Here is a 25,102-nt window from a genome sequence, read left to right on the forward strand (position 1 = left end):
TTATAGTCCTGAAGAGCAAGAGCAGCTCGGATTGCCAGTAAAAGCAAGTCTGCTGTAATGAATGAAATAATGAAGTAGTTATCTTATTACCTCCTGGAGGCTCTGCAGCTCTGAATCCAGCTCCTATTCCTTCAGTGCAAGAGCATTACCACACTCAGGAGCATTAAGTGCTGCAGGAACCAGGGGGACTAACTGCAGAGGAAATCAGCACAGTCCCACTAAATATTAATGAAAGTTGATTTCAAAAAAGCTATTTCCCAATTTAAATGAGGTAACAACCTGGCAGCAGTGCTACTAACACAAGTGAAAACAAATGACACCATATAGAGAGTGCCTGTTAAATGCAAGATGTGAGTCCACTGTAAAGCAAGGCAAATGGAGGAGAAAGAACACTGAAGGGATTTGCCATTTCAGACAACTGATCTGGACACGCTTCATTTCCAGGGAATGTGACAGCACAAAGGATGGCTCTACAGTGGGTCTGCAGGGTGTTTACATTAAGGTAGGAAAAAATCCAGAAATCAAAGCTTGCACTAACAACTTCTGCCAAAAACCCAAAGTTACTCAGATGGAACAAAAAAACAAAAAAAGGAATGGCAGTGAAATTAAAGATTTCAATTAAATGTATAAAGAGCAGCCCAAAGAGAAGAGAAAAGTAGAAAATGTGCTGTAACAGTGAGAAGAACTGAGAGAGTGCACTGAAAATAAGGACCTGGGGAAACAAAGGCAAGTAGTGAAAGACTATTTTTAAGTGAGTCTGTTCAGGTTTCTTTTTTAAAGAATAAAAGTCTTTCAAGGTTAAATTCTGTGAAGACTGAAGCAATTACACAGTTACTGGGGATAAAGTAGTTCCTGGCATGTGAAAGTGTGTGCAGTTTAGACTGTGCCTTCCACTGCAAGATGAGTGATTGCATTCCTAACCACAGGCAGCAGGTCTAATATGCACGCCCTGAAAAACCTAATGTGGGGTTAATCAAAAGAACTGTAGGTTGAGAAGCTGCATTTCATTCTTTTTCCTCTAAAGATAATTTTAAATTATTAAAGAGTTCATACTTTGCCAACACCTAGCAAACACTTTCTGATAAGCCAAAATTATTATTTTTTTTTTAGCAAAAAATCTCATTTTAAGGTAACACTACCTATTTCTTGATTTTTCATCATAAGCAAAGATGGGAAAATGTTTCATGCAGTGTCTGCCTATACAGCTTGTTATTTCCTAATGCCCAGAGGGGGATAGGATACAATCCTAGAAGTATTTGTTCCCAATAAAACTAAGGGATTCATACTCCCCACACAGAGTTATCTCTGTTTGGCAGTTTGTGTAAACACATATTTCTCTGCAGTAGAATGGGTATTACATATCAGTGCACAGGGAAATCAGTGTAACACCTTACACTGAACCATCTGGGGGAAAAAAAACACTACTTGAAAGAAAACCATTCAGTTCTCTTCTGAGAATATCAGAATGGCACGATGTAACTGTCACTACACTGGTGTGCATCAAAGGTACGGGAAAAATTCTTCTTCCAACTGGATTAAAATCCCAGGAACTGCACTGCTCAGGGCTGTAGCCCTCAGAAAAGGTGGGCTGTGTCTGTCTGAGCTGGGCCAGTCACAGGCAGCAGTGGTTCTGAGATGCTACAAAGCATCAAAACCACTCACAAACACTGACCAGGAGAATGGAAAAACCCTCAAAGAGATCCAGAAACAAAACTGAGTTATTCCAGTAAGAGAGGCCCATCAATCTGTTAAAACACACGACTGGTGCTCCTTTGCACAACTTGTAAAGGGTTCACAGATCACCCCAGATGCTCCAAAAATGTCAGCATTCTGGAGAGGAAAGCCTTCTCCAGCTTTGAATAGTGGGGGGATTTCCAGGTACAAATGCTTTCACACTGCACTGCTGGCACATGTGCTCACATGAACAGCAAATCATCTGCCATCTTAGAACATCACAAGGGAAAATAAACCTTGTGTGACAACTGCAGAAACATTCATTTGGTATTAAGGGACACCCTTCTAATTAATTACTGCTTTGTTTGGTGGTTGAATTGTTCCCAGTGTAACAACCATGGGTACGTGCACCAAATTTTGATTTTGTTCCCTTTTAATTCAGCAGGATACAACCAAAAGCAAGGCAAGATTAGGCTGCAGAAGAAATCCACCTAGCAAAATGAGAAGGAAATACTAGTTTAAATGTCAATAGCAGCTGCAGTCATTTTACCCAGTAAACTTTAGAGATTGCAAACTCAAGCTCCTAAGGAGTTTTGAGAGTCTGGGGAAACCCTAAGCTATTATCCATCCTGCCAGTTAGACAATACAACAAGGTGTATTGTTAAAATACAACAAGGACAAGGAAACTAAAACATGCCCTCAACACAAAAAACATGGGTAATATTTAGTATCATATATTTGTATATTATTAATCTTCAAAGACCTTCACTTCCAGAAATAGCTGAGGCAGACACAGAGATATGATCCAGCAAAAATACTTTTAATAGGGAGAAGATAAACTCAGGGAAGAGAAAGCCCTTAAGGGCACTGAGAACACAGACACCACACTCACCCTGAGCTGCAAAGAGTCAGTGGTGGGAGAATTCCCAAATTCCTTTTCACCACCTTATTCTCTCTCAACTGCCACTGCCAGAGACAGGAGATTGGGTTTTTCATACAATCCAGCTCCAGCTGCTCTGATGTTTTTAATCTCCAGTAGATATGTAAAAACACACACGGAATTCCTCCTGCGTAAGGTGGATATGGTGACACAGTCATTCTAATCAAGAGTAAGCCTGAGCTGCTGCCAGAGATGAGCTGAATCAAGAAGCTTATCCAGCTGAAAAAAATCTACCAGTGTCATGTTCTACCTCAATCTATTTCTTGGTGTGACTACAAAACACCCAAGAAAGGTGTAAAACCAACAGCTGTGGGAGCAGGAGAAGGTGGGACTGATGCATTCATCAGCAGCTGCAGTTTGTGCAGGATTAAAGCAGGCACATAACAAGGAAGGAGGAAGGACCACTGGGATTATCTATATTGCATAATGATTAGGTGATTAAATAACTGGGAGGTGAAATTCCAGGGGTGTTGGGAGCAGGAAAGCAAAGCTTAATCCTGCAGGATGTGTCAGGAACCAGGTGAGAAAGCTGAGCACAAAGTGGGGTTTGCTTGGCCACCAACCCCCTCCCCAGAGGAGCAGCCTTGCTCTCACAGGCACCACATCTACTTCTCCCCTAAATGCCATGAAATACAAAAACTACAGAAGCTATATGCCACATTAATGAGACCAATAAAGATGTACCAGCTCTTTGGAAGAACTATCTTGCATTTCTTGTCCAGATCATCAAATCTCTAAAGGACTGAAGAAAAGACTGGAGGTACCAGGAATCCCAATCAGAAAATAATTTCAGAAACAGATGTTGATGACTAAATGTCACCCCAGCCTGACACACTGTGATAAAAGAAAGTGGCACCCACACCATTAACATGTAGTGCATAGAGAACAAAGCAAGCCCTGATGAAAGGAGGGCAGTGCTTCCTTTACTTCCAACAGACCAAACGTGGATTTGTAAGGATGCATCCCCTTTTTTTCTGCATGTAGAACCTCAGTCTGCAACAGGGAGGTGGATAAACCCTGAAAATCAGCATCATATTGAAAATAATACTGAAAATACTGTTAACAATTCAGAAATATTTTCAATTAGTAATAATGAAAGAGTTTGAATCCTTTCAGATAGTTAACTGAAGGGAAAAAAAGGTTTCCTGATGTTCCTGCTCTCTTCTCAAACCCTCTGGCCAGGGCAGCACTGTGAGCAAGAGCCACACCTCATCACCACGAGCCCAGCAGGTGCAAAGGTGACACAGCCCTGAGGCACCAAAACATGAGAGACAAAGGAAACTTCTCCTGGCAGGGAACACAGTGCTACAAACGGAGCCTTACTGGGACAGGGGGGAACTCAAAGGACACAAATGCCCACGTGCAAGGTGTCCACACTAGAGCAGTGAGGAACCACATGCACTGCTGGTCTCTGCAGAGCCAAAGAAGAGCTGCTGGCCCAGTGAAAACTCCCATTTCAGCCCAGAAAGCTCTGTTTGGGTACGTACCCTAAAATGGCAGCTGGCACACAGTGGAGCCACATTTACTCTGGGCCATGTCTGATCAACACCAGCATCACCTTTACTGGCTGAGCTCAAGCAGGGGGGCAGGTTTTTTTTCCAAGTCAGCCTCTAATCTGCTGTGACCTGCAAACATCAGTTAAGGGTGACTGTAAAGCACAGAATATCCCAGAGTCATCGAGGCATAGATCTGTTTGTGTGCTGCTGCTGAGCACCTCCCAGAATCACTGAGGATCCATTCTCTCTGCTGCTCTGGGGAACAAATCCCCTGAGCACACAGGAAAGCAGAACACTGCTTAGCTTGGTTTGACCAACAGGAGTACAAACTTCATTACAGAAAATTGGTCATAATTTACAGATCAGAAATTTCCAGTCTGAGGCCTAAACAAAATCTAGGATCATCTCAAGCTTTTTAGCTCACTGTCAGCTTCACACCAGGGTCAGAGAGCAGTGCAGAAGTGCCTGTGAAGATTGAACTTTTTGCCTGGGGGGTTCAGCTGCAGGAGTGGAGGTTCCCCCAGTCCTTCATTCCCACCATTGTGAAGTCAGGCAGTTTAGTACATGAGAAATGCTGATAGAGCCCATTCTACCTATGGAGGGGGAGGGAGGAAATACAGTGGGTGCAGCTGTCTCCATAAAATTACTGAAGGAAAAAGTAAATAAACGGAAGAGACAAATGATAAAAAGCAGGAGAGTGCCATGTTTGCTTCAGAAAATAAAAAGCACAGTCTGAAAAAGTTCTATGAACAGTCTTAATGGAGGAAAGCTGACAAATGTACCTGTAGAAAACGAGCTGCATGTCCTGTCACACTTCACACAAAGAGCTGTGACAGAAAAACCTCTGCACAAGTGACTGTACAAAGGGTTCCAGAGCAAACTGATCCCACTGCCAACGATCTGAGCCCAACTTCCCCTGGGTATCAGTGGATTTACAGAGCCCAAACAACACTGAGCACCAACACAACCAGCACTGAGGGAGAGAGGCAAAGACTTTATGCAAAGAGCAGCCCCCAAGTTATGCACACGTGAAATACAAAATATTGAGCTGACTTTGGGACCCTGGAAGAAGGAACCAGCAATAAGCCTGGAGAGAAGTGGTAAATGAATCCTGCTGTGAGAACCAAAATAGAGCAGAAGCTTAAAAGAAGTGGGAATTGAATTCAGCTACAGACTTCCATGAGTTGGCATCACAAAGCCAGGAAAATCTAACAACTAAAATAAATCCTGAGAGCAAACAGCAGGAGCAGATAGATCAGAAAGGAAAGCACACAATTCTCATGTCATCTCAGGATATATTAATTGAGTTTTCCTGGGTTTTCATTGTTGGAAGGAAACATGGGAGCACTATAAAAAAAAAAAGACTGTTCATATTACAGGGAAAGAAGTAAATATTGAGAAACAATAGGTTCTGACAAATATAAATATATGGCACTTGTTTGAAAATTGGAATACTGACAAAATTGCTAAGATTGAGCACAAAAAATCTGCATCAAAACTATGAAAACCAGAAATGCCAAGCATTCCTAACTGTGACATTAAAATCCCTAAGCTATTATAGACAAATATAAGTTTATCTTATAGATAAAGTTTAATGAGTTTAGCTTATAGAACCTTGGTTTTACAGGAGACTGTTGTCCAGAAGTGCAAGTTAAAAACATTAAATCCCATCTTAATTGCATTCTCTTTCCTACTACAGGGTTTCTTTTTTTTTTTTTAATTTTTTTACCAACAGAAATTTTTTCAAAGGTGCAAAAGTAACACATCCTCTTGAAAGGATGGCTCAAGACATTTATGGCTGTTTGTATCCCAGGCCTTTAAGTACACTTGCCTATTCCTTTCCTATTTGCATGGAATTTCTCCCCTGCTCAGACTGTGCTGCCTCCTCCTCTCTCCTCCATGTGGGCTGGGAGTTTAGGCATGTGAGTGCACATATATATGTGATAAATGTATATACACTCCAGGACACAGACACAGCCATCTACCTGTGCATATACAAATGCTCCATTTTTCAGGACAATTCCTTTGCATTTGAATTCCAAAGGTTAACACAAACATGCAGACAGGTGTTTGTTTTTTTTTAGAATCTCATCTGCAGACTTCTGGGGGCATCTCTTTTGAAATAGGTGACATGTATCAAAGTCAATCCCCCCCACACACACACACATGGAGTCATTAAATATCAAAGTAATCACCCACTGCTTTTCGTTTGGCTCCTGCAAATATCAATAACTCTTAAGACAAACATACTACATGAAGTTTATTGTATGTTCTGTATCACAGTAAAACCAGAAAATAGACTCCAGATGCTTCCTCAAATCCTGCCAAAAACGAAATTTGAAAAAGTGTTTTGCAAACCAAGCAAAGTTGGAAGCTCTGATGCAGGCAAAAAAGGCACAAGGAACCTGTAGCTTTGTTAGCAGCAAATTTGTTCTGTCTTCACCTACTAGATAAGAAGGTCAATCCTGAATAAGTGTAAATACAGAAACTGAAGAAAAAAAATTTCTCATTTTCTACCAGTTCATTACTTACTTAAAATTACATCTCAGACCTTCTACAGATTTGAGACTGAAAGAAAATTTTCAACAGCTTTCATTCATTTGGAACATTTGATTCCTTTGGGAGCTCATCAGACTCAGCTTTTAGCTCCACTGAAAGTAATACTGCAAATGGGACTTGGCACCTCATTTTCAAAATGTGTAATTTTCTCCTCTTAGTCAGCACCAAAGCAAACAAACAAAGTGATAACTGCCCAAGCCCTGTTCTGTTGAAATGCAGAGAAAAGGAGGTTTGCTCGAACAACCCTTGAGTAGGGAGGACTGCTAGCTTTGCACTGCCCCAGCTGAGCAATGTTTTGGGCCCAGGGTCTCCCCTGTGAGTGCCAAACACACTGGCTGCAGCACAGCAGCTTTACTAAAACCAGGCACTGTCAAAACCAATCATCTCTGGAGGCTCCACAGGTGGACTCATGTGGCCCACAGGCCCTATAAGGCCTCTGAACATGAAGGAGTCAGAAACATTTCCACAGGCAGTTCACTACAAGTGCCTGAGTTGTTCTGCAATGAAAATTTGCCTGAAGACGTGTCCATGTTTTCGCTCAGACACAGAGGAAGACCAGGCTACTGCTTTAGCCTTCATCTGCTGCTCTGGTGGGGACAGCAAGAATGCAAACTGTGGTGCAAAGTCCTCCAAACTGCTTGTGGCAGCAGCTATTCTTGAAAACACCAGTGAACAAAACAGGCCTTGGACCCATCACTCATATGATCTACTTTTTCCTCCTATAAATCTGGTTCCATGATATTCTTTAATGGGTTGCTTAATACCAACAGGTACTTTTAACTTGGAAGTAATGAACAAAACAAGGGAGAATTTGAAATGCATGACTTTCTGATGTGCCTCTTGTCCTCCAGAAGTACACGACAGCCCTCAATCCAAGCCCATTCTGTCCCATACTTTACACACACACAGTCTGTTGGACCAATAGCTATGAGAAAATACAATTGTTTACAAAAGCTCAGACTGAACTCCTGCAATCAGGACACATGGAACTGGGAAGGGGGGACACAAGTAGATATTTTACCTGCATAGCACTCTTCCCCAGCTTAACCACCTCAAACAAAGTGACAGGGTCCCCTTCTCCATTCTGCTGAGGGTGGCCATTAGCTCTTCCACGACTCGCTCCCCTGGCTCCGGACTCGGAACGCCCCTTGTCTGCTGGAGACTTGCGGGGTTTCTTGGTGGCAGACTGGGCAAAGAAAACCAGCAGAGTGAAAGTTTATTATAGCCAGACCTGAAATCACCCAAAGGCTTTACAAATGATACATTGGTATTACACATTTATACACACATGTACAAGTATCCCAGGAGAAGCCAGGCTGGAAGGGGTCTCCCCAGGTGTGCAGCCTGCCCTCCTGCCCAAGGCAGGGGCAGCCTGGAGTTCAGCCAGGCTGTCAGGGCTTTACCCACTCAGGTGCACAGATTTATTGATCACCAGTTATTGAGGAACAGCTGCAAAGCCACTGCCATGGCAAGGGAAGCAGTGCTGAACTCCCAGTGCAGAGGTACCAGTTCATGTCAGTACCCATATTAGTTTTACACAACACAAATGAAATAGAGAACACAAAATAAACTTTTAGCATAACCAGCAACCTTTGTAAGACAATAAGTTATTAAAAATACACTTGTCATACTAACATTCGTTTTCTGTATTTTCATTTTAACGTAACTTTTATAAGAAGTTCTGTACAGAGTCATCTCTTCACACAAATCACTGAATTGTACAGTCAGATTTACCAGATCATCACAGCAGCCCCTTGCTTCAAAATTCTATGAGTTAGAACATTTTCCCTGTGAATCTAAATTATTTAATGTAAATTTTCTCAAGATTCTTCAACCTTTTTATCAGTGGTATAGACACCACTTGTAAGGATTCACCTGCTGAACAGTTTGCTCTGAATTTATGTCACTTGTGAAACAGAAAAAAAGAATTCTGGGGAAAACAACATCAGATTTTTTTACTTCCATATTCTATTTTTTCTACCTACTGAGGCAGAAAAAAGCAAAAGCTGCTGTTTTTCCCAGACCAGTGAAGCTATTTTGAGGAATTATGTTAAGACAACATACAAGCAAGTCAAAGCTGACATTTAGGACAATCCCTCACGGTACCGTTTACTGGAGTACACTGTAAGCCAAACTGCTATCAAAGCTTTTAGTAAAGAACATAAAGTCAACGTTTTCAGTTGCATATTCCAATGCAGACACATCTTCCTTCAGAGCAAAGGGATCTAATCTCTGGCAGAAGCCAGCCCTGCAGTCCAGTTTTGCCCTTGCTCTCAAAGGGACCACTGCTGGGGGGGGCAGAGCTGAAGAAAGGCCAAGGCAGAGCACAACTGCCTCTTGAAAATATTCAATTAAGGTCTTGCATGGAAATGAGAGCTGGAAAGCTTAAAATAACGGTACAGCCTCTGTGAAGGTTTTTGGGTAACATTTGCACTGAGGATCAAAAGAGTATCTCCCTCACTGAATTTTTAAACACGTGCAAAGCTGCCTGTGCCAGCTGCCTGAGCTCCAAAGAGACACATGATCACTGTTTAATAAAATGGCAAAGAATTAGAAGCAAATTGACTCTTTGGAGATACACAATCCATGGGCTCATTCAGTCTGGGTGACAGGAAGCACTTCAACTAGCTACAAGTCCTGAGAAATGGAAGCAGGAATGCAAGTTGGTGCACTAATGCAAGCCCCTCTAGGCTCAGTTTTTCTCACCATGTCATTCAAAGGGAGGCATTAAACACTGCAAGGATGAAGGGAAAGGAAGCAGGCAGTGGATGGGAAAGGCACACCCCCAAAGATACCTTGTTAGTGGGAAGCCATGAGAAAGGCCACCTGCTTGAGCACCTGAGCACGAGTACTCTGGACAGTGCACAGGCTCAGAATGAGCAATCACTGCACATGTAAATGCCCAGTTTAAATTCCCCTCTTTGTCAGGTATCCTGGGAAAAGGGAGGGGCTTTGACCAAGACTCGTAGTTTGAATTGGAAGGGTGAGAACACCACTGAGCCCTCAGAAGAGGTACAGAAATAACAAATGTACTTCTGACTAACTGCAGGACAAAGGCAGATTCCTCAAGCCCAAGGAAATATCTCAACATCCTGGCCCTGAGTTAACACCAGATATATAACTGAGTCGACTTCTCTCTGGTATAGATTTTCTTTTGACAAAGAGAACACCTCTCACAGGGGAGAAAACAAGTCTTCTATTTAAGAAAAGCCATTCTGCATCTAAGCTGGGGCAGCTAAATCCAGATGCAGGATCTGTGCTGAATCCTGCCTCAAGAGACAAAACAAGCAGACAAAAGATCCTCCACTAGGAACTGAAGAAAATCCAACACTAGAACTTTCTGAGCTAGGCAAGGATTAACTTCTCTGCAGGTGGAGAGGCACTGTGTCCATTCCACAGCACTCCCACCCAGCAGGTGTCTGACAGGGAGCCCAAGTTCAATCTCACCCAGAGTGCAAACATGAAAGCAAGTCTCACAGGGGTCCTCCAGCCTCCATAAACTGCCTGTTCCTCTAAAGGTTTGCAAGCACAAAGCACATGGCATTACCTTATTCATTAACACACAGCATTACTTGCACAGCACCCCCAAATTTACAGCAAGAAACTTTTCAGGCCATGTTGACATGTCTGAGCTTTGTAGAGGTTCTACCCCTGAGCACAAAGGGCAGAGAGAAACCCTATTTCAAAAGGAAACTGTTTCACAGTGAGATGAAGCAGCGGGCTCCTCAGCACTGGACACCTCAGATTCAGCCAGACAGGGGGCTGGGCTATCTCTTCTAGATGTGCTTTTGCCAAGAAAGGTTGGACCAGATGATCCTTGAGGTCCCTTGCAGACACTTACTCTACGACTCTATCCCAGGATGGAGACATCCAACACTGCTGAAGCAAGTGAAGGAAAAGCATGGACTGGGACATGCACAGAAACACAAAGAGGACTCACTCGTGATCCAGAGTATCTGTGGAGTACCTGCAGAGGCAGGGGTTCCTGGAAGTGCAGGGGCAAAGTCAAGCTATGAATCCAAAAATTACATCTGGCATTGAGGATGCCAGAGAGAGGTAGCCCTGCATCCCAGAAGAGACACCTGCACTCACCAAAGGGTGATCCTTCAGCTCAACACAAAATAAACCCATCCTCTAATACCATGAAGAGCTTCCCCACAGAAACAGCCCTGCCCAAGGATGAGTGTGGCCCCAGCAAACCCATCAGACCATCGCTGACTGGTGTCAAAGGGGATGTTTCATAAGGGCAGAATGAACTTGGAGCAGGCCTTCTCTTGTGAAGACCCACCAAATGGTCATCAAGATACAGGAAAAACAGAACCTCTGTGCCCTGAAAGGAGCACAATGGTGGTCATTACATGTCCCTTTACACCCTTCCAGCCACAAAGGTCCAGCCTAAAGCCTCCTTACATTGACAGTCAGATATGTTTGTAACTTTTTGCCTTTTTAAGCATTAGACAGTCAGAATCCCAAGGTGGTTAAGAACTGATTGTTTTCCAGACTCAAAACTGATTTTTCTCCTGTTTATGAGAGGGATCTCTGAAAAGTCCTGGAAAAGACAAGCTGGTTAGCAATACCATACCTAAATGTACTCATAAATCCTTGTAACAACCTCTGCAATCCAAGTATCTGCTGCAGTGGCAGAGCCAACACTGAGGTGAGTTAGGACTACCAGAGGGAGGGATAAAGCAGCGTAACAAGGTAAGAATGCTTGAGGTTTTTAATCACACAACACCCCAAGAAAGGTGCTGCTTGGAGCTGTGAGCCTGCAGCAGTTACACCTGTGCTTTCACCCAGGACAGCTGGGCTGGTGTGGTGTCAAAAAAGGACTGAGGTGCCAAATGAAAACAGAAATTACTGATGATATTTCAGATCTGTGAAGCAGATTCAACTGACAACAACCAAAACTGAGGATTTCTAAATTCAGAAGGTCCAGACCACACCCCAGAAGCAGCTCTAAAATGGCCACATTGATGGGCACACACCTCACCTGTTGCTTCGATGCTTAAACTGAGGCAATCAGGAAACAAAATACTTACCTTGATTGCAATTAAACTAAAACAATGACAGTTTAGAATTTTGTAGCAAGTAACACTTTTCCTTTCATGTCTTCAAAATCATTGTGAAGGAAAAAAAGTGACCCACATTTATAAAATCAAGTAATACAGTAAAAGTGAATTCACACACTATTAAAAAAAAGTGAAAGTGGCTGGACATCTTCCATTAACATTCCCCAAGTTGATCTGATGCACTTCACAAAGAAATAAAGACAGGAGAAGTGTTACAGGTCAGTAACTCCACCTAATGTGCCAGTGTAAAATGATGGCCTCTATGTGCATTCACACTGCAAGTAATTCAGAGCAATAAATACCTCATTTCTCAAGACAGATGGAAGAAGTTTTTTAACCTCCACTTGAATAAGACTGAAGAACTTGCCTCTCCAAGGCATCAGCCTCTTGAGAGACCTCTGTGTTATAACTTCATGTTAAGTGGAAGAGTGGTAATGTCTGAGCTCTCTCTGAATTAATCCTGATTAAAAACCCCATGGTACAACTTGTACCATCAGCACAGTTAATCGGGAGAAGGTTCTTGGATTCAAAGGGTCACTCCTTTGGACTTTTTGGGTCATAGAAACAAACAAGGTGCTCCCTGTGAAAAGCCTCATCCTGCAAATAAAGACAGAGGCAGGTCCCCCAGCTCCCAGTGTGTACAGAGCTGCTCCAGCTGCAGCCCTTCCAGGTTAGAACAAAAAAACCAGCAGAGGAGCGTTGGGGATGCTGGGGATGCTGTTATGTAAAAATCTATCAAGAGTTCCAAATGTCATCTTAAAGAATCAAAGAGTCTGCTATAAATGCTTGAAGCACTTCAATCCTTCTAGCTGAGGCAATTGCTACCAAATAAAGACCACTACCACAGAAAAATTAAGAATAAATTAGATTGCAAAAATACAAGGACCATCCCACCAAAAGCTTAAAAGGAAAACTTGTAATGCTGTTAGGATTTCTCCACCAGGAAGCTACAGGTGGGGGAACACACTGTATCTAACATCTATGCTACAAGATTAAATAAGGCCAGGAGTCTGCTGCAAAGTTAAAATTTCCCACAAAGATAAGGCACTGTGTAGTGTCTACTCCATACCAAAAACTACAGAAGGACCTGAAAGCAAAACTGTCCAGGTTGCTCCGGGGACAAAAAGATCAGAAGTGCCTTGTTCCATCTTGCCTTAACTGGGAAAAGACACGCAGTGGCCCTGAGTATGGGATGAGAGAGACACCAGCAGAGATCTCCAAATTGCCACCTCTGGACCAGAGGGACTGCTGCTGCTTCTTACCCTGAGTTACAGAGGCTGAATCTGTCTACTCCTACTCCAAGGCTGAAATACAGCCAGGCATGTCTCTCATTCCCTCAGTCTCTAAGAGCTGAGGTTTAAGCCAAGCTATTCTGAGCTCCTGGGAAGGTAAGGCCAGGTAGGTTAAAATAAAGCATTCCAACAATGCTGAACAGTGTTGATCCAAGAGAGGGGACAAAAAGGACAGATAAATAACTGATCTGAGCCAGAGCTCATTAATGTGAACGCTGCATTGCATCACAAGCCTTTCACATCCCCTCCCTGGAACAGGAAAGCACATCCACACCCACATATTTCAACAACAGAAAGGGCATTTGGGCCAATGTTACTGAGGAGCTTCAATCAGAGGACCTTTAGAGGTCACTCCTTAAATACCCCTCACAGAATTCATTAAATGTATATGCAGATGGACCTTCACACACAGCACCACATAAAAACCTGCACCAAAATATCCCACTGCCTGGACAGATTCCCCTCGTGGCCAGTCACTCCACAGGCACCCAGCCACCACTGATGCCAGAGCAGGACACAGGGCAGCTCCTGCTGAATTCACAGCAAGGGCTGGGGACCTCAGGACAACCAGAGATTCTGAGAGCTATTCTGAAAGCCCAGTACACTTCACCTCTTTGCAAATTTACTGTCTAGCCTGCTCAGTGAAGTATTCATTAGAATAGTCCCACAGAAGTGGAGGGGCTACTTGAAAAGCAGTGTTTGAGAATGGAATGACATGGGTTGAAAGGGATCTTAAAGATCAACTAGTTCCAGGTTTTTCAGGAGGGGAAGGCACCCCCAGAACATTATGGTTCTCTGTGAATTGAAGAGGTATTTGCTACAAAGGGTAAATTTTCCAAAAAGCACCATCTTCTTACAAAAGTCAAACCTGCAAAGAGGAGTGTCTTTCTTTGGAAAACAGTCTGGAAAATCCTCTAGTAGTAGATATCTTTCTGATAAAAGGTCAAGTCCATTCCATAACTACAGCAGAAATCTGTTTAAAATACACACATGTATTTAATGGAGTACATTGTGTGCAGCTCTCTAACAGAATCATGCTTCTACACAGAGGAGTAAATTCCCTTTCCAAAAGAAGTCAATAAGTTTATGGCAGAAGTGCCACTGTAGCTCTGATGGCCTAAGGACATCAGCAAATCAGCATTTACAGAGAGAGATCAAATCTTATTAGACCATAATATTTTAGTTAAGAAAAAAAAAACAACAACAAAAACCAGCACAGCCTTTGGGCAGAACAAGCTTTCTTTAGGTCTACAACAGAAATGAAAAACATCAAAGCTAAGTATCAGTTGATAAAAAAATCTCTAAATTTAACTGAATACTTTAATACATTTCACATCTGAGAGTAAAGGTAAGTGGTACCTGTGGAGGAAAAAAAATCACATTAGTAGAGGGAAGAGTGGGGGAAAGAAATGTCAGAGCTGCACCTCCTGCAAGAACCAGGCAACTCACCTGAGGGAAGTGTCTGGGTTGGCAACATGGAGAGGGGAGAATGTGGAGGGGGAAGGGAACTGAAATGCAATGGGTGCAAAACCAACACCTCAATTACTAAGTCCACGAGTCCATCAAATAACACTGTAAATTTAATTGCTTAGATTGGCCTTTCCAAGGTGTTTGCATTTCTCCTCAAGGATATTAGACATTGAGTGGCTTTTTGCTTTTTGGGTTTTTTTTTTTTTTTTTGTAGAAGAACCAGGGGAGAAATTTATCATAAAATAAAATTAAACAGGTAGCTGAGAGAGGCTGTGCAGTCTCCAGCTTTGGTGGTTTTCAAGACCAAATTGGAAAAGCCACAAGCACTGTGGTCTAATCCCAAAGCTGAGCCTGCTCCAAGCAGGAGGTTGCAATGAGACCTCCTGAGCTCCCTCCCACCCCATTCCATGATTGAACATTATTGGTTTTCCACACTGAATTTCTTCCAGTCCTAAAGATACTCTTTCTTGAGATCTTGGGGTGGAGGTCAAGAGGGGAAGAGAAGGTAGAACTGTATAAATTATTCCAATTTTGGCAAACCTCAGCCTTATAAAGGGCACTATGTCTTTTACTCCCTATTTTCTTCTTCCAAGTTTTAAGACTGGATTTGGGGGGGGTTGACCCCATTAAGCATTCAGATGATGCTTTTCCAGAATCACCTCTGATAACCTAAGGTCTTGCTCCTTAGCAGCAGCAGGCAGCTCACAGCCCATTGCTCTGTGGATGAAGCAATGGCTGCTTCCTCTGCATCTCCATCACTTCACAGCCACACACACTTCATGGAGCTGTTCTCAGCATCACGAGCAATTCCTCGTGTAGAAACCTGAGAGCAGGACCAGGAGAGTGTTCCAGTGAATGTTCCCACAGGAGCTGCTCATAAACTGAACTAGAGGGATGAGAGATGCCTTTTGTAACATTCCCCTCTCCCTCCCAGCCAATGTGTGCTGGGTACAAAAGACTCCTAGTGTTGCTAGAACTTCATTCTGATGACCTTCTGGGTTAGCAGTCAGGTTCCACCAGCCTGGCTCTTTTATTAGATCTGCAAAACCCCACAAATTTACTGCTGAGATATTCCTAAGATAATTTTTGATTTACAGTTTTTTTAAATTTACAGTTTCCTGTAAAGAAGCTCCATGTTCATGAGCAAATCCATCCATCTGATGAATACTCACATCATAGGGAATTGTTCAAAATCCTTCAAAAAAGGAAGACAACGTGCCCAGAAGAGACCAGGATTTAAAATGCTGGCTCCCAAAGTAAGTTCAACTGATGCAAAGTGAAAACCAATCCTAAGGAGGAACTTGCTCCAGCTTGGCCAGCACACTGGAGAGGAACACAAGGTTCCCTCCACTCCTACAGCCTCACCAGCCCATGTTTAAAGACTTAAGACTGAGGGTGGAAGCCTTTCAAGAACCAAGATGAAGAACAACGTGACACACAGAACTTTCCCTTTATTTTCCAATAAATTGGCTATTTTATAAAATGAATTTAAATAAAAGAGAAGCCTCCTTAAATCCCCTGTGCAACAGGGTATGCTTCTGGACGTTCCTATCCAGGGGCCAGCAGTGGCAGAGGCTCTTGCAAAGCAGCAGATCTTGCCCAGCAGACACAGGATCTCCCACTGCCCTGTGCCAGAGAACAGGCTCAGGCTCCCAATCTACACGTGGGATGCAGCTTATGCTGATTACAGGAATTTTTCAGATATGCCAATAGATTTTCTGAGGCATCTAGTTCATCCTGTGCTGCAACTCTTCCCATCAAGAGATTATCATTTACTGAAAGGATGGCTCAAATGTCATCTGTCACTTGAAATCCATTACAAACTTCAAACAGAAAGTGGTTGTGCTTACTGCTATGTTCTCATGTCTGCAAGAACGATGCAATATGGCAATAAAAACAAAACTCTAATGTCCACGTGAGCAGCAAGTGAAAGAAAAATTAATAGCTATCATGAGATCATTTTTATGTCCCTTTTTAGACACTCCAAACACTGTTTGCATATCAATCTGATAAATATTTCATACTACGAGTCTTCATAAAGTTTGACAGAGAACTCAATAAAAGCCTATTTATGTGACCACAAGATGATCAGATGAAAAACAGTTTGCAGTCAATTTTAAATGGATGCATAACAAAGCAAAACTAAATTACACATACTGGAGGCCTGCCAGGACGGCCCCTTTTTCTTTTTCCTTTGACTTCTGCTTCTTCAAGCTCACTGCCAGCATCTGAATGTGCAGTAGTTTCGTTCGTAGAATCCCTAGGGGGGAAAAACACTAGATAAATTCAAATGATTTGAAACCAACAAGTCATCTATAACCCACTGATTAAATACTTAGTCCTAAGCCAGAAAACAGACAAACAAACAAAGTCAGCATTCAAAGGCTTGCCACATTCATTCTGCAAACCAAGGAACCAAGCATTGTCAGCCCTGGCAAACAGCCTTACCTTTTCATGGGCTGGAATGTCATTTTATTGCCTGGAAGTTCTTTAAATTAACAGCTTCACTTGAAACCATGTTATGTTTCCAAACTGGCCATATTAACCAGCACATCCTCAACACATCCATCCCACCAGGATCAACTTCCTTTCCCTCTCAGTGACTGCTGCCACTCTCTCAGGGCCACAGACAGCCCTGTGGGGTCAGTGCAGCTGCCACCTCCCTGGGACAGTTACACGAGTTTCACTCGGGTTACACTGTTTGCAGTCAGCCCCAGGACCTGCAGCTGTTAACCAAGAGGATTAATGCTGACTGGGAGGCCCAGAAAACTCCCTTTGGTTTGAACACATTTATGACTTTTGCAGTTACAAAGATATTTTCCCTTGTACAAAGGAAAAGCCTTGACTCTGCTCAATGCCTGTTAGCAGAGAAGCCCACACTGTCATTTTTCACTCGTTGCTGTTTCAGATTTAAGACCATACTAAGCAGGAGAAAAAAAATTCCCCCAATTTTCCTCACGTCCCCAGCCAGATGCACAGGTACTTCTCTGCCTTCCCAACAGACCTGGCTGCTGAAGGAATCAGATCTCCCGAGGCACGAGATCCTGCCCACATGCAAAACAACACCTGTTACTGAGAGGCTTTATCTGTACTGTGCAGGACCACCAGTGCATGAGATCTCTGCACCTTTTAATTAACAACTAAAAACGTCCTGGGTTGCTCAAAGATGGGGCAGGTGAAAACCAGACCTATGTGGTGTTTAATAGAGCCTCAGACACAAAAAGTAGATCAGTGATCTGGTTTCCAGAAACTGAGAGGCTTCAGCGAGCTGAGATCTACACAGATCTTCCACAGGGTCTGGGGGTTATTTTTTGGTTCATAGATCAGGAATTCACAAATTTGCAGTGGGACCGAGAAAGCTATTTAATAATGCAGAAAGATATTCCTGTATCAGAATCAGGAATGTTCTGATACTCCACTGAAATTCCTGTATTGTCTAGGTCTGCTCTCCCTCAAATCAGTCCACAGAACTATGATGAGTTTCCAATATCAAGACTTTGTTTTTCAACTTTTTCCAATTTGCAAGCACAAGAACACCCAGGAGTCCACAGAATCCTTTACCAAAGGCAGAATGCAAAAGAACATATATGAACCTCTTTTTCTGGAAGTAACTTCAATGGATTATCTCTAAATACTCCACACGCTCCAGAGAACCAGGCACCACAGATTAAAAAACAGTATTCAGGTACATTTGAGTTCACAAAGAACATGCTTGTAAAACAGTATCTCTACAAAATACTGAAAATGCAGCTTTGTTTTGATGCAATTAAAAAGTAGATTTTCTGCTTCAGAAAATACAAGACTTGAAAAATTGAGTATCGAGCTATGGATTTGAAAAAAAAAATAATCAAAAACGTAAAAAGCCCAAAGCCAAATAATAGATACCTCACACAGACTTCAAAATGATTTGGTAAAATAGGGCCACAGCAGAGAAAAGCCACGCAGTGAACACTGCTGAAAACTTGTTTATGGGGGTGGCTGCATCCAGGCTTCACTCAAGGACTGTGAGTCCCCGTGACAAAATGCACATTGCCTCACAGTGGCAATTTTAATACCTTTTGAACAGTGAGGAACCCCAGAAAAATATCTGCTGCTGCCTACTGCTGTAGAGAAATTAAAACCATTCTCTCCTGCTCTCTGCAAGAAAACCAAGCTTCTCTCTGGTCTGCTCAGATCCTTACTGGAAAAGTTTTAGGCATGGTGTGTCTGTCTGAGCAATACCCCCATTCCTGGAGAAACACTGTGCTTTTCCAGCTGACACACCTGCACCCCCAGGATCTTCAGGATGTAAAGATTTCTCTCGATTAAAACCAGATTCAACAATCCTCCCAGGCAAACTGCTCAAACCCTTCCCTTGAAACACTAGAGCTATATATAAATAAACTAAACTCTACCACCACTTCACATGCACCTTGTCCACAGAAAATCTGACTTTGCTCCAGCCTTGGTTCGGGTCTAGCAAAACCTCTGGAGACCTGTGTGTTTAGTTCTGGAAATTTCAACTGTTTCCAAACACTGCATATGGAAGAACCAGTTAAACTATTAACTGTCCTCTCTTCTTTGCCTTAAACAGACTGTTGTCTTAAGCCTGCTTCTCTTGATATTCTTCTGGTACAACTTCTCTGGCTTGCTGGAAGCCTTTTTGGCTTTTTCCCTTTTTGGGAAAGGCTCAATAAATCAGTACTAAGGGTGAGATTCATCTAATCTAAATTTGAGACGCATACAATGCAGAACAGAAAATCTTTAGGTGCAACATGCTTCATGCTAAGGTCAGTGTCCAAAATTGGTCAAACAGTTTAAGTTTTATAAGTTTTATTTTCTCTTCATTGACCTAGACAAGCAGCTCAAGTATAAATGTTTAAAATTAAACAAGATGAATCTCATCCTAACAACAGTGAGGCAGAGAGGAGATTTCTTTCAAAGAATTTAAATACTTAAGGAGCAAGGGGAAAACATCACAAAGTAAATTCCCTTCAACCCTGGCATTTATTTGAAGTAGGGAGACAGAATCAAGGACAACCTACAGTCCTTGGCCGATTTAACATTAAAATAAACATCGTTTCAAGCAGCAGGGAATTCTGCCTGAATCAGGCAACTCCTGCACAAAAACACCCTTGCAGTGGGGCCCTGAGTTCCTTCAGCTGTGCCTCTTGCTCCTGTCCCAGCCTTGTTCAGGGTACACACACGGGCCCTTTTCCTCCTCTTTCTGAACTCAGAGCAGGAGCAAAGCATCTCCCAGCTGCCTGCAGGTCTGTCAGGTCTGTAACACTCACTGAGAGGAGCAGCTGGCCAGCATCCATCTCCCTCACTCCCTACACATCCTGCAGAACTGCTGGGAAGCAATTTATCTGGTGGCAGTTATCCACATCTTAATAGACCAGAATTATCCTGTCCCCATTCCACGGGGGTGTGACCAGTCACCTGAGGGGGAAACTTTGGCTTAGTCACCATTTATCTTTCCTGAAGCTGTCGTGAGGGAAGATAATCTGGGCCTAAGGAGACCTGCCTCATCGGAGAAGAGGAGAAGCTGGCAGTGCCTAAGGCTAAATCTTTCCTCTCCAAGACTCCTTTGACATGAGAGAATATGGCAGAGTGTGGGGGACCTGCAGAACTGGGGTGAGCAGAGCAGAGCACACAAGTGATAACCCCTTTTAGGAGCTCAAGTTCACTCTGCTTTGCTTTCTGGTTTCTGTGGTGACTAAAGCATCCCAGAAAAGTGGCAATAACTCCAGGATCCCTCCTTAAAACTCCAGATATTACTCTGGAGTTTTAATAACTAGCCATTGAAACTATCCATATGTTAATAAAGAATTAACAGATTACTGGGCAGCCTTTTACCATGTCATGCTTCTGAAGAACATATTTCCATAAACACAGTAAATTTCACAAAATAAATGAAAACAAATTTACCTTCCTTCTACTCTTACATAAAGCACTAGCTATGGAGTTTACACACCATGCCCCCTTAAAAACACACCACAGCAAAAACCTGAGTTTATGTATCGGTTTTTGTAAATAAAACCACTTCTATAAGCTTTTATCAGTGTTGCTGAGGTGGCTCAAGGTTCCGCAGAGATAAATTCAGTAATTGCTACCACCACCAGATTCAGCCTTGTGAAAAAAAGCATTGATGAAGAAAAATGGCTAAATGCACAGGCTCATGAATCATGGATGAATCAGCCCTCATGGTTGATCCTCCACACTCCAAAGAGGAACATGCCTCACAGCAAACATGAGTCATCCCATTGAGAGAAGGCTCAGAACTTTCCATCACACGGCTCAAATGCACCACAGGCTTTCTCCAAACATCTGAAACACCAATAAGAAAAATCATGTCTTCACTGGGTTCTGAAGCCAATTCCATGAATGCAGAAAGGTTAAAGATTTCTCCTTTCATGTTCCCTCAACAGAGAAGAATTCTGGAGGGGAGTATCTGATATGGTCCTAAGCAAAGTATATTAATATATCAAATTGTTTAAAGAGAGTAGCCAAAAAGATTAGAAAATGTTATTAAAAAGTAGAAATAAGGCACAGAAGTGGGAGATCAGAATAATCCTTCAAAGCAGCTTATTTAAGAGCTAGAAAGAAAACCTTGGCTTTCTGGGTGGAACCAGACTGTGGCTTCCCAAATCTGAATGTGTGAAGCAAATACCCCTAACCCAAAGATTGCTTCAGGTTTCCTCACCCTTAGCCAGACTCCTTCCTGATGAAAGCCTGGTTGGGACCTTCTGAATTAGTGCTTATCCCTTTCTGTGATACATCGGCCACACTAGACTTACTGTTCTGAGCCCTCAGGGGAGTCTCAAAACCTTCATGTGCAAATCCTGCTGATTTTTTGTTTCTAAAAAGAAAGATCTCATCTTGTTCACAAGCAATCAAAACTGCAGATATTACTGATGATGATATCTCACCCACCAACACTTTGCACAGTGGCATTTAAATGCTTCCCAGTTCTACCAGAAAAAAAAATAGATACATGTTTTCTTCCATTTTTTAATCTTTCATTGTATTGGTGGCTCACAATCATCTTCTGATTAAAGAATATGCTGATACCCTTAATGTCCCTCAGGTTTTTCAGCTGGTGTGCAGAGTTACTAAATCCATTAATATGCACTTTTAACCTTAAACTCTATGATATTTCACTCACTTTTTAAGGTCATCTGGGTTCTCAAACTGGGGACGGGAATATCCCTTTCCTACCACGGCCATGACAGAACCTCACAAATTTCGATCCTTGGCATATTTCACAAATATTCTCTCACTTCTTGAATGTGGCACATCCAGGAAAATATGAACCAGGAAGATTTTTTTCCACAACTAATCCCAAAGCTAATCAGAACCCCCCAGGCTGACGTTGCCCATCGACGTCATCCCCGGCTTTACCCTGTGCTCATCCACAACCAACTTTCTTTAAAATAAAAAAAAAAAAAAAAATTATAAAACTGTAATGCAGAGCATGTTATGGTTAAGGGCATACAAACGATTTTTTTGTCCAAGCATTCAGTTTCTTAAATAAGGGGACTTGAAATGTTAGCTTGGAACGCCACTCAATCCTGATAAACTGAGGCCCCTTCACATCCCATGGTAAAAAAAAAAAAAGATCAACATTAAAAAACATTTCAAAAAGTAAAAAAAAAAAAAAAAAAAAATGACATTAGATAGTTACTGAACATACCCGGTGCAGATGCCTGGCGCTGGCAGTGGGGTGAGCACAGGGGGGCTTTGTGAGGGGATGAGGAGGGGGCTCTGTGAGGGGATGGGGGCTCTGTGAGGGGATGGGGGCTCTGTGAGGGGATGGGGGCTCTGTGAGGGGATGGGGGCTCTGTGAGGGGATGGGGGCTCTGTGAGGGGATGGAGCGGCTCTGTGAGGGGATGGGGGCTCTGTGAGGGGATGGGGGGGCTCTGTGAGGGGATGGGGGCTCTGTGAGGGGATGGGGGCTCTGTGAGGGGATGGGGGGGCTCTGTGAGGGGATGGGGGGGCTCTGTGAGGGGATGGGGGCTCTGTGAGGGGATGGGGGCTCTGTGAGGGGATGAGGAGGGGGCTCTGTGAGGGGATGAGGAGGGGGCTCTGTGAGGGGATGAGGAGGGGGCTCTGTGAGGGGATGAGGAGGGGGCTCTGTGAGGGGATGAGGAGGGGACTCTGTGAGGGGATGAGGAGGGGACTCTGTGAGGGGATGAGGAGGGGACTCTGTGAGGGGATGAGGAGGGGACTCTGTGAGGGGATGAGGAGGGGACTCTGTGAGGGGATGAGGAGGGGACTCTGTGAGGGGATGAGGAGGGGACTCTGTGAGGGGATGAGGAGGGGACTCTGTGGGGGGGCTCTGTGAGGGGATGAGGAGGGGGCTGTGGGGGGACAAGGAGGGGGCTGTGGGGGGACGGCTCTGTGAGGGGATGAGGAGGGGGCTCTGTGAGGGGGCTCTGTGAGGGGATGAGGAGGGGGCTGTGGGGGGACGAGGAGGGGGCTGTGGGGGGGCTCTGTGAGGAGACGAGGAGGGGGCTCTGTGAGGTGAGCGATCCGTGAGGGGAGCGGGGCAGGGGGCTCTGAGGGGAGCAGGTGGGGAACTGGGGAAAGGACAGGGAAGAGGGAACACTTTGTGGGTTTTGTCTTTGTTTCTCACCATCATCCAAATCCTTTTTAATCAGCAATAAATTAATTTTCCCCAAGCTGAGCCTGTTTGGCCTGTAGTTATTTCCCTGTCATTACTTCGCCCCACAAGCTTCTTCACCTCGTGTTCTCCCCCTGCCCTGTGAGGAGGGGAGCAGGTTCCTCTCTCCAAAATTCCTTCCTAACTCTACTTGATTTACTCTCCAGCACCTCTCGTTACAAACTTCCACTCTGTTCTTCCCAGTAGCTCACTTTCTCCAGGCCCAGCCATGTTCCCATGTGTAAAAGCCACTCCTATTTCCCAGCAAGACCAAAACATGCCCAAGCCACTTGCTGTCTTCAACTGCAGCAGCCAAAGAAAGGCTTTTTGCACAATAAACCCAGCTCATTGTAAGAAAGTGCACAACAGGAACATACAACATGGTCGGTTAGGACCGAAACCAAGACATGCTTCTGAAACCTCACAACATTCAGAAGCATGAAAGTAGCAGAGATCTTGTTTTGCTTTTCACAGCAAAAGTTACATCTCCATACATAGAAAGAAATACCTTTTAGATTAAGTGGTTTATGTTCTTTTACACAGTTTTTCAGTGTATGAAAACAGAGAAGGCCTGGTACAGTCACACTAACCTGCACTTCTCTCAAGCTTGTGCTTTATCCTCACAATCACCTCTCTGTTTACTTCCACCTTTTTAAAAGCAAAGATTTCAAATACAGAGAGAAACGTATACTCACTGTAGTACTGGCAAATCTGAAGTAATCATTTTTGCAGCACTCTTAAAAGTAAGAGCTACATAGAACTTCTTCTCAAAGTTATTATAAGACAACTACTTGGAAACCTCTTTCATGAAAAGAATGTCAAAGTCCAGTCTGTAAGAGAGAGAAAAAAATTGTTAGATGTGATTCCAAAACACTCATGCATCAAATAAAAAGCGCTGTCAACAAAAAAGGACAATTTTGAAGTAGCACGACTATTAAACCACATGAAATTTAGAATGATGGCCCCAGAACAGCTTGATCATATTCTTGCATTCAGTTTTTACAATTCTGTTTGGGCACTTTGCGTAATTAAAAAAAAATAATTAAAAAATTATGTGTTCTGCATTACCCCCCATATTTAACACATTTATGTTTCAATGGCACTACACTAATTCAGACTCCCTGGCTCACAGTTTTATGTGACTGAACTTCACAGAGCAGTCAGAAGCTGTGCAAGTGTGTAACTGCAACAGAAGGTACTTTAACTTGATGGAAGTGAAGTTGTAAGTTTAAATAATAAACCAGACTGCCCCTGTGGTACCACTACACCCACTAGTAACATCTCTCTACCCAAAAGACCAATCAAGGAGTTGACTAATCGCAGCAGACATGACTTTACCACTAAATAACAGCACAATGTGACAGATTCAATAATCTTCAATGTAATAAAGCACACAACTGCCATCCTATTCTTCCAGAAAATGCAAGTTCTGGAGAAACCAAAATAATTTGTTCCATTCCCCCCTTTTACAGGTCCGGGGGTAATATAAAGAGCTGCATGGAGCACTGCAGCTGAGCAATGGCAGTGAATACCAACTGCATGATTTTAAAACATGGGATATGTTCAAACTCTAATATTTAAATACTTAATTTCATAGGCAGGTTTTTCTGTGCTTTAATAGCATTGCACAAGGCAGCAGGAAAATCAAGGCAGGAGGAGGTAACGTGACCTGCACCAGACACAGGACCTAAATGGAAGTGCACCATTCTAAACAAAACAGTGCAACATTAAACTATTATTTCCATCCTACTATACCACATCATTGTTTATTTACCAAACTGTACACCATGAACACTTTTTTGCCTCTGGATACTACAGTTCCAATTAGACTCACAGTTGCATACAACTAGTTCTTCCAGTACTTGGTACTTCATGCTACCAACAGTAGCATCAAATTTAAATTTTTCTCTATATGCTGCCATCTCATTGGTCATTTAATTGGCCACTAATTACCATA

At 43.1% G+C, this 25,102-nt stretch overlaps 1 protein-coding gene across 2 annotated transcripts in view; it reads right to left on the reverse strand.

Moving 5' to 3' along the window:
• STAG1 (STAG1 cohesin complex component) overlaps positions 1 to 25,102 on the reverse strand; it is a 159,713-nt gene that overhangs the window by 98,408 nt on the left and 36,203 nt on the right. For both annotated transcript variants that reach the window (XM_064666687.1, XM_064666688.1), the window contains exons 2-4: positions 23,841 to 23,975; positions 16,658 to 16,760; positions 7,691 to 7,855 (exon numbers count right to left, since the gene is read on the reverse strand). In XM_064666687.1, coding sequence (XP_064522757.1) covers positions 7,691 to 7,855; positions 16,658 to 16,760; positions 23,841 to 23,869 — 297 coding nt within the window. In that variant the 5' untranslated portion in view covers positions 23,870 to 23,975. The remainder of the gene's footprint in view (positions 1 to 7,690; positions 7,856 to 16,657; positions 16,761 to 23,840; positions 23,976 to 25,102) is intronic.

This window comes from Pseudopipra pipra, chromosome 10 (assembly GCF_036250125.1).
Source record: "Pseudopipra pipra isolate bDixPip1 chromosome 10, bDixPip1.hap1, whole genome shotgun sequence".
NCBI lineage: Eukaryota > Metazoa > Chordata > Aves > Passeriformes > Pipridae > Pseudopipra > Pseudopipra pipra.